This window comes from Ricinus communis, chromosome 3, assembly GCF_019578655.1.
Source record: "Ricinus communis isolate WT05 ecotype wild-type chromosome 3, ASM1957865v1, whole genome shotgun sequence".
Taxonomy (NCBI): domain Eukaryota; kingdom Viridiplantae; phylum Streptophyta; class Magnoliopsida; order Malpighiales; family Euphorbiaceae; genus Ricinus; species Ricinus communis.
This window is the reverse complement of record NC_063258.1, coordinates 672,513-689,186: the sequence shown is the minus strand read 5'-3', so window position 1 is coordinate 689,186 and position 16,674 is coordinate 672,513. Positions and strand designations below refer to the sequence as shown.

The 16,674-nt window shown below is 31.5% G+C and overlaps 1 protein-coding gene across 1 annotated transcript; it reads right to left on the bottom strand.

The window, feature by feature from the left end:
• Window positions 1-1,050: 1,050 nt before the first annotated feature.
• Window positions 1,051-12,805, bottom strand: LOC8270704 (WD repeat-containing protein 75). The gene is made up of 16 exons (XM_002533178.4): window positions 12,507-12,805; window positions 12,214-12,390; window positions 11,703-11,882; window positions 10,700-11,108; window positions 10,117-10,235; window positions 9,972-10,049; window positions 9,355-9,495; window positions 9,160-9,204; window positions 8,872-9,038; window positions 7,841-7,919; window positions 7,672-7,757; window positions 6,112-6,241; window positions 5,312-5,444; window positions 4,263-4,417; window positions 2,528-2,726; window positions 1,051-1,652 (listed from the first exon to the last, which is right to left on the bottom strand). Exons 1-16 carry the CDS (start codon window positions 12,624-12,626, stop codon window positions 1,447-1,449), a joined length of 2,424 nt encoding a protein of 807 aa, XP_002533224.2. The 5' UTR covers window positions 12,627-12,805; the 3' UTR covers window positions 1,051-1,446.
• Window positions 12,806-16,674: the final 3,869 nt, after the last annotated feature.

Genomic DNA, 16,674 nt, shown 5'->3' with positions numbered 1-16,674 from the left:
GTGATACTGAAATTATTGCAAGAGTTGTATAACTCACAAATAAACAATTAGTTTCTATAAATATTTAAAAAGTTTATTCAATATTTAATTTTTAACATATTATTAGTTTTTCTAGATTTACTATACTATAATTTCAAGAAATGGAATAAAAGTTTCCATATTATACAATTTATAAAAAACTAAGTGAAGCAGGCAAAAACTCTCCACATTGTATAATTTCGTTAAAAAAACAAAAGTGGAGAAGCAGAAACAGTCTGCACACGTGTATCATGGTTCTCTGGTCCACAGTACACTGGATCGGAGTCCATTGATATAAGAATTGGGTTGTGGAACCTCAGCCCTTATTGACTAGATGTGGTGCAGGTTTGCGAGTAGGTTGACTCGGTGAATCTGTAACTCGGATTACTAAACATTGTTACCGGTTCGAGTTTTCCAGACGAACGATTTGAAGGCTACTAAAACTGAGTCGAGTCTTTTATTGAATCAGATAGCAAAATTGACAAACTGACAAAGTGCAATCCAAGCAACACATCTGAGTTATTAATGCCTCCCATTATAGCTTTTTACATTATTTTATCGCCAAATGCATATTTATTTTATAAGCATATTTGTGAATCTGAATTTGTACCGATCAGTCAATTTAATCTAATCTAACAAACACCTGCTTCTTTTTAGTTCAATATCTAAACAGCTTTAACTTCGAATTTAATTCTAACACTCGCTTAAATTTTATTTTCTAACAATATTTAAATACTTTTATAAAATACATATTTGACATATTTAATGAAAACACGTATCAAAAAATATTAAAATATTACTGGATGTGCCTGTTAAAATAATAAACTAACAAGTTACGCAAAAATTAGAATATTAAACTAAAAAGTACCAAAGTTCTGAGGTGTAAATATGCAATTTGGCCATAATTTATCATAAACTTCAGATGATACAATATTCAAAAAAAAATTCTTTAAATACTTGATAAATATCAAACAAATAATATATGAAACACAATACATGAAAAAACATTTAATGTTAAAGATGGACAAAAGATCACAGTTGATAAAATGATCATTAAAATGGCAATTTTATCCCTCCATCTAACTTTTACAACAATTGCTGATCCTACCATTGTAAGCAGCAGAGATATCTTTCCTACTAACATCTGTTGTAATGCTAATTCTGAAGAATGTTATGCTGCAATTGTGAAGTTCATCACATGATTTATACCCTACCAAAATTTCTGAAGCCTATTACCAGGCCCTTCGGTTTGACATAATTTTTTCTCATAAATATGACACATGCGCCTCCAAATAATTTTCAGCAATATTTACAATATAATACCTGTAACCGAGAAGCATCCGGTTTGCTACTGTAGCTGATGAATTTAAATTGACTGATACTCCAGAGGTGTCGTGTCTAGTCATATTCGCATACTGGTATCTAACATCACTCCACAACAGAGGTCCTCTTTTCCAACAATGACTCCAGAAATGCTGAACACAGCTTGGTTAGGGGTGGAAGATTATGTGATGACCCGCTAAATATGGTATCCCATGGCCTCTCAGATGGTACAGATGGAACCGATGAAGCCTGAGTTTTAGTAAAGTCGAACTCTGGTAGTTCCCCATAAATAGATGCATACCCAAATTTCCCTGACAAAAACAAAGGAAAAAGAACTGCTGATTAGGATCATCAATGCATATCATCTTCTCATTTAATCTTTAAAATGAATTATATTGTTTTTCCTGCTATTAATTAAAACATAAACTGAACAAAGCAAATACTCGCTTGACATGTATATATATACAAAAGGTATGAAAAAGAAAAAGAAAACAGTCTGCAACTAACGATAAAGTAGCTTTCCCTTTCTTATTAGCTAGGACTTGCAGAAACCCATTCAGTTTTAGCTATTAGTAAGAAAGAATCAAACTGAAGGATACTGCATTTTGACCCCAAAATGATTAAGTTAAAGTAGTTGCAAGGAAAACATATCACTAACTACTAATAGTATTAATCTGAAGTTACTTTAGGCGGTAAAATTGTTCTTTCTTGAAACAATTTACATTATAATTTTATGGTTACAAACAATACATATTATACATAACACAAAAATTCGTATATATATATATATATGAATTGATAATTACATGTTATCTTTCGCATTTACTCTGATTTATACACCAAATTTAGCACTATGTCTATACATCAGATGTTCTGGCAGCAGTCATTTTGCTGTCCAAAGACAAGTGGTTTAGAATAATATAGTATTTGATGTGGCAAACAATTTACAAATTTAAGGTTCACTTAATACCATCTAACTCCTCAACTTCAATTAAAATCATCATCACAGTTCAAGAGTTCATTTAGTATAGCTAAAACTTTACAGTTTAAATTGAAACTATACTTGAAATTCAAGGTGTTTTATGTAACTACTTATCTAATACAAAAACTTAATGCCAAACTTGAGTCTGAAATCAAAAGATATATTAACATAAAAAAGGGACTGCAAAATTATTAAAAGCCTCACCTGCTTCTTCGAGATCAAGGACACCATCCCTTCTAGATGTGCCAAGTTCATGAGCTTCCTTCCCATGTGGGTCAAATAGGACATACTCATGATCCCCATTCATGTACGCAAGCAACTCTCTAGGTGGAATCGCATCAAACGTTCCTTCTACAGAAGAAGATTGACTTAATTGAAGAAAAGCAAGGACCCCTCCCTTGGCCTGCACAAATGGATAGTTGACCAGAAGAATACAAAGTCATTCTAGAATACCCTGTCATTCTACTATGATTCACTATCTATATAAAATGTACAAAAGCAAAGGAAAAGTTTCTTACCATGTAGCATTTCCTGTTTATAGAACTATGCAAATGTCAACATTATTTTGTTAATAAGTGTCATTTGCTCTTCTGTATATTTATTTACATGGTGTGTTAAACCATGTGCATTTAAGAATGATATTAATACACAACAGTAGTTAGTTAATTTTTTTTATTAATCACTACTACTCACTTTTATTACTTTTTTCCCTCTGAACCTTCAACTCAAGTTATTTTACAATAAATTCTTTCTTTTAAGTTCAATTTAATTTAAATAAATTTTTATAATACCATGATGATTCCTATTACCATCATAACTAAATGGTTAATTAAACATACATATACAAACTAAGAGGCTACTCAAAATTAATAATTTTAAAACTTGATGTCAAATTCTCCATCCTGTTAACATAATTGGGTAAAATCTCATCAAATATAACAAAAGAAAAAGACATCCACCAATTTCCAGCAATAGAAATGTAAAGCAGACTACTTATCCCAAATCAGTAGCCGAATGATTTTTACAACCAGTATTTTCTCAAAATCAAAATAGAAATGTGGACAAACCTTAGGCAAAGAAGATGATCTTTCCATATTATTTATCTGAAAACTCAAAACATTCATTATATGAGGCATTGAAATGTTGTTTATATATTTCTTTCAATTATACCGCACACATAATATCAGTCAGCGTATCACGCAGGTGTTGACTAGTTCAGCCTCAATGCAAAAGAATTAGATAGTTCTTGATGTTATAGCGCCGGTAGAGAGAATTAGATAAGCCATAGCATGCCATTAATCTTTAGGCATTATTTCATTATAATGAACTCTTAAACAAAGGGAGAGAAGAAAAAAAAAATAACAGAAAAAGGAAATTAGTGAGTGCAGGGGGAGATTTTACATGGTATGTTCCTTTTTCTGTTCACTAATTCTAAATCCTAGAGAATAATGTAATTTTTTATCTTTCTTTAGTTAAACATGATAAGAAAATGAAAAATAACGCATTAAATATGCTGTAGTCAAAAAATTTAATAATCAGCCTACACTGCCACTCGACCATTGCAGAAGTTGTTACTCCAGAAGAGCTTCTAATGATTAGCACATTTAAAATAAGCTCATGTTTAGAGCACTGATATTTTATCACCTGAATAATGCCTAACCTTACATGTTTTTTAAGGTAGTAAAATTCTTCTGCTGTTTGGTGGAGGTTTTAACTATTTACAATACAAAATCGAGCCAGTTTTAATGACCCCAGTAATCAGGTGTAATTATCAGGCTATCCAACCAAGTGAAAAAAGAAGATTACTGCAAGCAAAAGCTAATATAAAAGGCCAATGACAGTCAAGTTTTATATGACTTGAAAGAGAAACAACCTATTGGAGGCCCCCGATCAATTAGATTTTAACCATGCATGTGGCTGGAAATAGAATTAATCTTACCTTATTCACCAACCAGGTAGCCATCGGGATTGGATTTGCTGCATTGAAAAATAAAATTACTCCATCTCTTGATCCAAATGTTTCACTGGATGCAGATGATTCAGGAAGGAGGATCAGAGCAGCAAAACAAGATGCAGCTGCTGTGCTGGCTATAGCTGCAGAATACATACATAGCTTTAAGTCAAACAACAACCAGATTGATTCCAGTTACATAATTATTGCATGAAAGTAACTCCCTCTGCATTGTCCAAGAAATAATAATAACAAAAATAAATGAAAGCCAATGTTTTATGCTTTTGTCATGTGGCTTACAAAAGCATGTAACAGAAAATATTTCATTGCACAGATTGAATTGACAACATAGCTCTAATTAATGTAACACGACTTCAGGTTAACTAGAATTTAGTAAAGAAATATGGATATCAAATAAGAATTCAAATAAGTAGAAAAGAAACAGAAAAAACCCATTCTCACAACATTTCAGATAAAGAGAAAATGAATAATTTATATGGCTTTATCTATTTTCTAATATACAAAGAGATATGGAGAGTTTATAATCACCCACTAAGCAGGTGATTGCAATGGAAAAGTATCACCTTTCCATAACTTAAATAAAGCTTTACGTGAGATGATTCAAAATGCTGAAAACAAACATAAACCAGAGCTACGAATAACGCATTCCACACTAGTTAATCATGTGGTACCAAGATTAACCAACTGAAGTTCAAAGGATTACTCAATTGCTAGACTAGCACAACTGCACAACCCAAGGCCATATCATGAGAACATTACAACACATATTTCCAATGCAGTACATGCCTTTTTCCTTGCTGGCAGTCCTCAATGTCAGTAATCATACTCTGACAGCTTAAAGCACACCTTTTACTTTTTATCACATAGAGTATCAATTGGAAAAATAACAAAAGAAAAAGTGGCTACTATTTAAGCAGGAACAACAAGAATATCGATATTCCAGGAATTGGAAAGAAGGAACACAGTAGTTGCTAAAAAGTAGAAAATTTTTCATCTCGAAGAAAAGGAGATTTCACCTTCTACATGAAGCCTATATGACCAAGACATAGAAAGCTTTGACATGCTCCAAACAGAAAGTTGTGGTTTTGAACCCAAAGATGCAGAAGCAAGATACTCAGATTTCCCAACAAATGAGAGGGTCCGAATTGGCTGCAAGAAGTGGCATAAAATATAATTAAGAAGGGCATAAACTACACAGTGAGAGATAGTGAACATATATTCTTAACTGGCAGTAACATGGAACAAAGCAGTAATAATAAAACTAAACATGCCTTATGTAAAGCCTTTACGTTGTCAAAGAGCAATTCATTCCAGCGACATTCTATATCTATACTTATTTCAGCATCATTATATATCTGTAAACCTTTACTTTTGGTTTCTTCAGGCACGCATGACAAGTTTGTTATTTCTTTACTTGGTAAATGCTTCTACTTTCTTGCTTAAACAGTGGGATAGTGTCAAAGCTTTCACACTATTAATTCCCATATATATAACCTCAAACTACACCGTTGAATAATACTTTATAAGCAAAATGAGACTGTTATTTGTTATTTCCAGCAGATATGTCATAGGTGAAAAATGACACTTTAATGATGGAAAAGCTACCAATACGCAGAGAACCTAAGAGTAAGGAAGGAACCACACTTTTGTTCTTGTATGGTGAAGGAATATAACAAACAATTATGAGTTACATGGAGATACTGATGTGTATCATGCACAGCATGTATGCACACCTACACCTCACCACACATGTTTCTGTGCTTGCATGATATATAATGCATGTCAGACAATGATTTTCAGGATTTCAACGAATCACCGTGTCTGTCTCCCCAAGTACAGCTACAAGAATATTCTTGTCTGGGTCCCATAATGTAATAACAGTTTCAGCTGCAACGGCCAGAACAGAACCATCATTAGAAAATGCAGCAGCTGTCATTGGCTTTTTTCTGCAAGGAAAAAAATTGCAAATGGCAGAACATCAATTAGTTTAGATAACCAGAATAAATTACACAAGACCCAATTTATAAATAGGATGCCAAAAGAAGTATGAAGAGTGACCGAGAGGTAATATGAAGAAGAAAATTCAACTAGAGAACACTGAAGTGAAAACATTATTCAAGAGCCCATTAAGAAGGATCTTACTAACTGAACTAATTACAAGTTCAACTCAGCTAGCATATTGAAGCGCATAGCATATGCTAAGGGAATTGAGGCAGAAATTATGGAGCTAAGCCAGAGCAGGTTTAGGTATACATTAATAAGAACTGTGATCTAGAATTCATTATAGACCAAGGGTGTTGAGCTTTCGAGAGAAATTAAAGAATTTCTCAATGATGTAATCAGTGAAAGATACTATGGACCTAGATAAGAGATTTAAGAAAAAAGAACGAGTTACACAGGGATACTATAAAATATAGAGAAAGTTGAGTTAAAACAAGAGATTAAGCAAAGATCAGTTAACCAAGAGGATATGAATTTTCTTATTTATGAAGAAATTCAGAAAAGCACCAAAATACAAGTAAAAAATAAGGGAAAGTACAAAAAAATGCCTGTGGTTTGACCTTTTTCAACTTTAAACATGTGGTTTTTTCTCGACAAATTGACGCTTGTAGTTTAGTCTATTAATAGATTTAAGTATATTGTCATAGCACGGTTAGTTTGCTGATGTGGCGCTTACATGGTAGAAGAAAAGGATTTATGTTGCATCAGTGCCACATCAGTAAAAAAGTGACTCATGTCAGCGGAATATGTGGCATCATATCAGCAAAAAAATAGCAATATTATGGCAATATACCTAGTTTTGCTAATGGACTAAACCACGTATAGTAATGTGTCATGAGAAAAATGAGGTACTTAAAGTTGAAAAACAGTCAAACCACATGCATACTTTTTGTACTTTTTCCTAAAAAATACTAGAGGTTACTAGTGGCTCTCATAAGCACAGTCCACAAAAGAAACTTTGAGGCAACAATATTTAGAAATTTGATAACTGGGAGAATGGCGTTAATTTTTTTGGGAAATATTTTTCTTAGAGGATTAATTATTACTTAATATTAGTTAGTTCTCCATGCACATAAGTTGCAAATACGCATTGCACAATTTTCTTATTATAGCCACTCCCTCATTTATTCTTAATGGAAGGACCTAATACTGATGTTAGCAAAAATCTTAGATAGGAAAATTGTGGATACGTAAAGCTCTACAATTCCTTTGGCAACAATCCCTTTCTTCAGGCACTTACCAATATGGTTATGGTACAATTCCTTTTCTTTTTACCAGAACACCTTAGAGAACATGACATAAAATATTTCACAATCTACAAAGCAAAAGGCCGTTCAGAAAGAAAAAACACTAACTCTGCAAAAAAAGATCATACTTATATGAGGCGACAGCATGACAAGTCCATCTAGAATTTGTAAGCACTTGATCTTTCCGCAGAATGCCATAGTTACAAACCCATACCTGCAACATTGAAAAGAATATTAAAGTTGTGGGAGTTTAGAAATGTAATGCAATGAAGCAATATTACAGTGTTTCAAATTTACCTTAAAGTCCGCACCATAAGATGTGCTGACAGCCATACAACGGGTAGGATGAAACGTGAGAGATGAAATCTCAGCATCCCTGTATAATATGAATAACAATTAGTGTTCATCAGTTTAGCACAATACATTTATGGGCATAACACATTTTTCAGATTTCCATTTCAAAAATAGATATTGAACCACAGCAAACACTTCATTAGACAGAATGAACTTTCAAACACTTAAGATTCACCTACTTTTCCTTGGGGTTTCTTTTGCTTTTCTTATCCAAGCAGTGAGAATATAATATAAACCAAATCAAACAGACTGATTGGGTAATTTGCTGAACTGAAACCACATCATCAAAACCAACTAATGATTCAATCAATTTTGTTAACTAATTTCTAAGTCTACTCTCAGTCATTCCAAACCACAATCCATTTTGTCCAACCCAAAGCTAAAAGCAGTTGCTGAACCTATACCATCTGCAATAACAGCATAAATTCAAAAGTTGATAACCCTCATAATCACTAAGACTGTTACTAATAAATAAGAAGGGAAATCCCAATAGAAAACCTCACCACCAGATCTAAGAATATTAACCATGAATAGAAAATGAAACAGAAGTCATGCAAGGTTAAGAAAGTTGCCAGGTTTAGACTACAGGAAATAAATCAACTAAAAGTCGCAACAATAAGGAGAAAACAGAAAGGAAAATATGCTGTGAGTGAAAAATTGGAGATGGATGAGATAAGAATCTGGAATTGAGAAATGAAAGATGCATTCTCAAAAGTGTTCAATACATAAAAGATAAATTCTGCTTATAGAGTAACTGAGAAGTGAGAACGATATCACATAGGGAATGACCTATACCAAAAAAATCCACCAAAGTTAAAACCAAACCAAGTAGCCAATCAGTCAGGCAACATTTCTTAAAATTTATTTTGGAAAAATGAAACATTGCTGCCAATCTGGCTAATCTTCATACATCCTATAAAACCTTTATAGTTTTCTTCATTCCATTATTTTCAACAAATATGCAATGGTCAAACCTGTGAGGGTCATAAACAATGGTGGACAAGCTGAAGTTTTTGTTGTCTGATCCCAATGCCCAAAACTTAAGACAAACTAGTCCACCTAAGCCCTCCTCAGCAAGCTTCACCTCGGCAGTACTCATCATAGAGCCATCCAGTGACAGAGCAACTAAAGCCACTACTAGCTATGACAGAAAATGTTCAAAGATGTTAGAAATCCAAATACCACATTTGGAACTGTGCGTATAGATGGTCATCATGGCATCATCTGATGGAAAAGAAATCACAAGCAAGCAACTCTATTACCGTAATTTCATCACTCGGTTGATAGTTTCTCTCACAAACTTGGACCTGGAGGAGGCACATTTAGAGAATTCAAATTCCAACATGACAAATTCATAATCAAGAAGATTAGAAGGGAATAGCCATAATCAAGAAGATTAGAAGGGAATAGCCATAATCAAGAAGTTCTCCGTTCGCACAGCAACTAGACATGCTCACCTCAGATATTCCACGATCATCAAATAGACTATATAACTGGATGCAGTAGTTCTCCGTTCGCACAGCAACTAAACCAGAAGTGCGATCAAAGGCAACCCCACTAAATGAGACTTTGGACATCTTTGGAAATGAACATGGGAGCTGAAAAGTAGAGGATAAAAACCTTTCAATGAATTGGTAGAACAGTGTTAAAATGAAAAGTACATGGAATAAAAATGTGGGAAGTGTCAGTCTCAGACAGTCAAAATATCAACCACATATTTAAAAATCCTACTTCCTAAAACCCTACTTCTCAAAAAGCATGAATTTTGAGGAGAAAGATCGTACTATTGTAAACAAAGAAGTGGCCTTAATTTCTCTCTATGCATCCATTACTCTCTAAATCATCCCTTCTTCCTTCATTTCTTTTTCCTTTGTTCCTAGACCCTTCATTTTCTGTTCCTAAACCCATCACCTTCTATCCTCATCCTAATCAAAACGATTTATATTTCCCATTTTAGATATCATAAAGCTTACTATTTATCATATGCAATCAAATATGCAGAGATGGTGCACAAGGGAATGGACAATCAGATATAAACAAGCTATTAAAGTTTTGTAAACAGATCATAACTAACCTTGATCCCAGAAATGGACTTCAAAATTCCCATGGAAGGCATTTTCAATATATGAATTTGATTATCTGCACAAGATATCTAAGGAACATTATTTTAGTAAAACTAGTTCCAGAATTCTATTGCCCTACAAATGTATTCCACTCACTGAGGAAAGTGAAGGATCTGTAGAGTCCGTGTAATATAGGAGTGGAGATCCAATTCTTGGTAAAAATTTCTTCTTCCCTGTGTCTAGTTGCCAAACCACAAGAACTCCTTCCTTCCCACCTGAACACCATAACTTTGAACATGAACAAATATACAGTGAAGAGGGGCAAGCCATTACATTTACAATAAACAATCATTAAAGTAATCCGTGCCAATTATTATCTGACATTTTCAATAACCATAAGGTAATTAAGCATCATCTCCTATGAGTTCTGATTGCAACAGCGACACACCTTTCAACTAGTTTCTGAAAGGAAAAATGACATGACACTATTGCAAAGTTTGTAGCATATGCGTATTATATAAAAATGAGATGTCACTAACACACGGTCCACATTAGCTATACCACTGAAATTTCCAGTACATTTGGCATGTGAATCACTATAAATCAAACTTTTATTATTGACAACTCCAAGGAATAGCTAGACCAACCATTTCCCTCATTGAAGCCTGTAGTTTAGTCAGACTACAAGAATACGAGACCAAACAAGGTTTTACCCAATTATATATTATAGTTTCTGTACCTGAATACAAATAGGCTCCATCAGAAGAGAAAGAGAGGACATTTACTTCAGAAGGATGCCAATGCCATGTGGTGCAAGACTCTGCATCATCATCACCCCTCACTCCAGGTCTTTCTTCATCATTATTCATTGAAATTCCACTCATTAATATATCATTTACACCAAATGATCTATTTCCAAACCCCCTCCAAATCAAAATTCTACCAGTCACATCTCCTGCAGCAACAATTTTTTGAGTTGGGTGGAATGCAACAACTGTCATGTTTCTTGTATGATGCAGTGTGATCTTCTTAACTATTGCACGTTCAGAATCTGTGCTAGGAACAATCCATATGTGGAGCTTGCGCTTGGTCCAGATGCCAAAATATTTTCCAGATGGGCTAATAGTTATAAATTGTGGTTGCTTTGTCTGTCAAAGTCAAAAGGTCAGGAGAGCATAATAAACCCTACACAACATATAGAGCGTACTAAACAGAGAGCATAAAATATTAGATTTCAAATGCTTGGATAAAACGCATCATAAGATACTTGGACATATTGGACGCAGCTACAGGTTAGGATTTCTGTACGCATTTCCTACAATCTTCTGGTTCTGGAAGCATAGAGCTTTAGCACATAGCAACAGCCATAAAAACTTTGATAGGCACAAGACACGCATAGATTTACTGGTTAAAACTACAGCTAATTTTACTCTTTCACCAATCTCTTAATTGCCTTAGCAGCAAATAATTTAGTCTATACTTGTTAAATACTTAGTTTTTTTTTTATTCTCTTTGATCTGGTTATCCATACCCAAAATAAACAAGTCAAAAGCACATAGTCTCACATTCATTCATACAGAGATGAACTTTAAACTAATTTGATGTACTACATAATTTCTAACTTCAAATTACTTCTCCAGCCCTCAAAACTTGAAAAAGGTAAGTGTTTAAGATAGAAATAACATAATGCACAATAGAATAACAGTATAGTATCTAGAGAACTGAATAACATGAAATTCTACCTCTGTCAGAGTTACTCCACCAAGAAGTCGAGAATCAGTCAAGTTACATTTCTTGATTAGTCCACGTAAAGATTTAGACTGATCTTCTGTCTCTTTAGTATTTTCAATAGACACATAAGCAAATAGTTTAGACCGTTTTTCATTTGTCTCAGCTTGTTGGCTTAGTAGAGATGGAATAACCTGGCAACCAGATATTACAGAAGAAAAAGAAAAAAATATATTTAATAAATCAGCATTTATCCTAAAAAGTGTAAGCAGAAGAGATAAAAGGAAATGTTGATACATAAAAAAACTCCTCCCATTGTGGTGGACAAAAGTGCTTTTCAACCAAAAAAATTGTTCCTTTGAATTCTGAAAACTGCTTTCAGAGAGAAGCAGGTAATTTGAATCAATATGAACACAATGGGGATTTAAAATACAAAAAATCAAACTAATGAATAAATCAAGCAGGCACAAGTGATACAAATGTGGATTTAAAAATTTAAATACTTTGCAGCTTATAATTAATTACCATGGAGAATATGGGGAACTTAATATCAACTGTCTTGATTAATTCCGGAACCGAAAAATCCCAATACCGAATAGTCCCATCAAGCGACGCCGTCCAACAATAACACAGTATCTTACTCGTCGCTGGTACCACTATTACCCTTGTCACGAGAGCCGTATGGCCTTCCAGCGATGCAACCTGCAAATGAAAATACCAAATTTAAATCTAAATGAGTAAAATGATGTGTTCAGAGAATAAATATATGATAGAAAGAATTATAAAAAAAAAAAGAAAAAAAAGAGGGAGAAAGGAACCTGTAAGCCAGTGGCAGTGCTAAAGATGGAGACAGAGTTGCCAGAGCAAACGAGAAGTCGTTTGGCGTCGTTGGAGAATGCTGGCGGTGATGTGACGTAGCTCTTGCCGCCGGTTATCATGGCTAGGAGGACTGTTTCCGTTCCAAAGGAAGGGGAGAGAGAGAGAGAGAAACTTATGTTTAGCTGCTTATAATCGACAGGCAAAAGCCCTAACTAAACCCTTTGTTTTTTTTTTTCCCTCTTTTAATTTTTAGAGCAATGCTTATTTGGTTTTTCTTCTCTTTTCTTTGGCAGAAGGTTAATATTAGTCACCGAATTTTCTGCCAAAATACAATTAATCTCTTAAATTCTAAAATAACTCAATTACATCCCTAAAGTTTGAAAAACGGAACAATTAAATAGTTCAAGCGAATTTTATTTATTTTACCATATAATAGCATGAGATTTAGTTAGTTAAAAGCACAAAATAAATCATTTTATCTTTTTCTAACTTCTATTTTATTCATGTAAATAAATTTCAATTTTACTTTTTAATAGGTAAAAATCTAATAAATTATTTTTTATTTTAATAATAAAAAATCAACACAAATAATAAAAAAATTAGTTTTAATAATAAAATTATTTTATTTTTAAATTTAAAAATTTATAATTAAGCTATTATGAAATTTAAAAGTTTAATTGTGTCTTGACTAAGAATTTATCGTAACTTTTATCTTTTTTTTCTAAAGGAAAAATAGAAAAAAAGGTAAATTTACCGCCGCATACCTAAAAAATTAAATATTTGGTCCATTTAGGATAGTTTTTAAACTTTTTAGCTTAACTATATCCAAATCTAAAAAAACAGAATCAAACTAAAAACTAGGAATTTTTTTATGTTAGGAATATGAAGATAGAACTCTTTCATATATTTTTGAAACCAAAATAAATACTGGATTCCTTCAAAAAGTTTATAAATAGGATTCATTTGTCTTAAAATGATAAAAAAAGGTTTAGAATTCAAATAATTTATATTTGATTGAATTGAATGACACTAACTAAAGCAACAATAGAGTAGGACTAAAAAAAGAAAGAAAAAATTGTAGGCAAAAGGTGAAGGTCCATTAAGTCGAGGCTTGTGCTTAATAACAGTAAAGGAAGAGTGGAGCAAACCGTGAGTGTTCATGCTTTAGTGATGGGGACAATGGAGGTGTTTATGGTTGTTGACTCTTAAGAAAGATGGGATTGTGAGAAAAGAAAAAGTAATAATAATAATAATAATAATAATAAATTTGATCATACTACTCAATTGGCATTTTAGAAATTTACTTTCTTTTATTTTTTATTTTTTATTTTTTATTAAAAAATTTTATTGATATTTTTTTATTACATTTTAAAATATAAAATAGTTGAATTAATTTTGTTGTAACAAAAAATAATAAGATTTTATTACTTTTTAAAATTTAGTTCTATTAAAAATACTTGACACTTATATATTTAAATAGTAAAGTATCCGTACAATGCTGCGGTTAAATATATTTAGCTCTAATTATTTTATATTATTTATATGTAAAAAATTTAAGTTAAAATGCCAATTTACTTCTTGAGCTTGAGCCAATAGGCATATACCTTATTTTTTAATTTTTTAATTAGTTTATTTAGCAATTTGATAAAAATAGTCAATTCATCTCAATTAAATATTTAATTAATAAAAAATTAAATTTGATTCTTAAGTTGTATATTAAATATCAATTTTATAAAAATAATTATTTATCGATTTAAAGAAAAATTATTTAACTTAACATAATTTACTTTAATTATCTAATAAAATAATTAGATAATTTTTAATTAAAAACTAAATTAAATAATATTACTAAACTCATATAATATTATACTTTTAAATTATTCTTTTTAATAGAAATTAAAACTAAATATTGTTAAAATGAAAAAAATATTCTATTTTTATAAAAGTAAAATTTTATATGAGTTCGATAAAATTATTTAAATTAAAAATATTATTTAATTATTTTTGTTAAATAATATGACTAAATTAGGTTAAAAATAAATAATTTGGATAAATTGCCAATTTGGTACCAATCATTTGGACCATATTTCAAATTGATACTAATACTTTAATTTGAATCTAATTGGTACTCAACCTACATGAAAGTATATAGAGCAGCTTTCCAATTTTCGGCCAAATGATGCTGATTTGGCAATTTAAGAAGGTATATTCTGTTTGATTCTCCGCTTCAGCATGTGCTATGTCGTAAAAGTCAGTCCAATCAGCCAGCGAGTCCCACTCCCTAACTTCCCTTAATGACATAGCACATGCTGAGGCGGAGAATCAAACGGAATATATCTTTTCAGAACCAAATCAACATCAATTGGTCGGAAATTGGAGAGCTGTCCTAAATTGATATACTTTGGGTACCAATTAGATTCAAATTAAAGTATTGATATCAATTTATTGGTATCAATTTAAAATATGGTCTATAGGATTGGTACCAGCTGGGCAATTTACCCTAAATAATTTACTTTAACTAAATAATTTGATATTTAGTATAAAGTTCCATGACTAAATTGAACGGGTAAGTCTTATGATTGAGTTGAATTAACCATTTTTATCAAGTTACTCAATAAATTTGCCAATAAATTAGAATCTGAACTAACTATCTATTGATTCTAAATTCAAGTTACTGGATAAATTTGCCAATAAATTAAAATCTAAACTAATTATCTATTGATTCTAAATTCAAGAGCAAATTGACATTTTAGCCTGAGAATTTTAATAGAATTTTAATAAAAAATATAATCACGCACTAATTATAAAATCTTTGGTCATGAAATACAATAATTTTTTGAATATTCAATATGCATACTCTAACATAATAATTTATATAATCTATTAATTTTCTTAAATTATTGTTTCATCCTATATATATAAGTAGTAGAACAATTTTCTTTTTCAAGCAACATTGATTGTTTATGTATCAATTTTGGTTAATTCTTACTATTAAGACCTACAGTAATTTCTATAATGTTAATTATTCAAGTAATAAAACAGTTAGAAATTGCCAATTGGCAGAACACTAATAAATCAATTAGCATGGACACTGTTTAATTTTATTAGTATATAGCAATGAGATTACGAGTCATGAACAAAATTGTTATTTTAATCATAATCTAATAAAATGAATTTGATATAATACATGAAAGTGGGCATGCATGCTTCAAGTATTAGTGAATACACTTGCCAAAAATGGGAAGTAGAGGGAACAAAAACTAATGTAAGATTCTTATGACAATGTATTTGCATAAAAGAGACTTTTTATATTAATTAATTTATCATAAGCTGCTTATAATAGTGAATACAAGTGACAGTAAATTCGATTCTCTTGATATAAATTATATATAATGTATTTAAGCATTTAAAATCCAAAATACAGTTTAAACTATAGATCTAAATGTTAATCTCAACCACTGTATATAATATACTCCAAACTACATAGTAAAATAATAAAATCTACACGATGAAAGCTAAAAGAGAACAACTATACCAAAAGCTAGCACTAATTATGAAGCACATGTGCAACTTTTATATAATGTTGAGGCTAGCACCAACTATAAAGCACGTATATAACTTATCAGCAGTTGAAGATGCCACCCTATGGTTGATTTAGGACCACAAATAGTAAAAATATATAAACTGTAAGAAAAAATAAGTAAGAAAGAAGTAGCATTAGAATAAAAGAATAGAAAAACATGGATCTAAAGTCTAATAGCAATTTAGCAACATCAATCTAATCATCCAAACAATAACCTTATTGAATGATATTAAAATTACAGAAGAGTAAGCAAAGTGTGAGGTAGAGCCATATAAGCAATAACTGCAACCAGGCAGTCCCAAAATATTAAGCAAAATCACAATAGAACTTATCAGCCCAAAAACAGAAGGCTATATCAAACTAACAGTTCTCTAAATTATAACAAAAGAGCAATAGAATCGACATGCAATTGTAATACCTAAAATAGTAACATCCAGAAGCAACCATTAATAACCAATAAATAATAATATATCACATCTTATTTACCCAATTTAATCAAAGAATAAGGTATTAAAAATGAAGACAAGTCCACAAGAGATTCGAACAAATGTCAAAACTTGAGAAGATCTGCGCCTGTGAAGGTA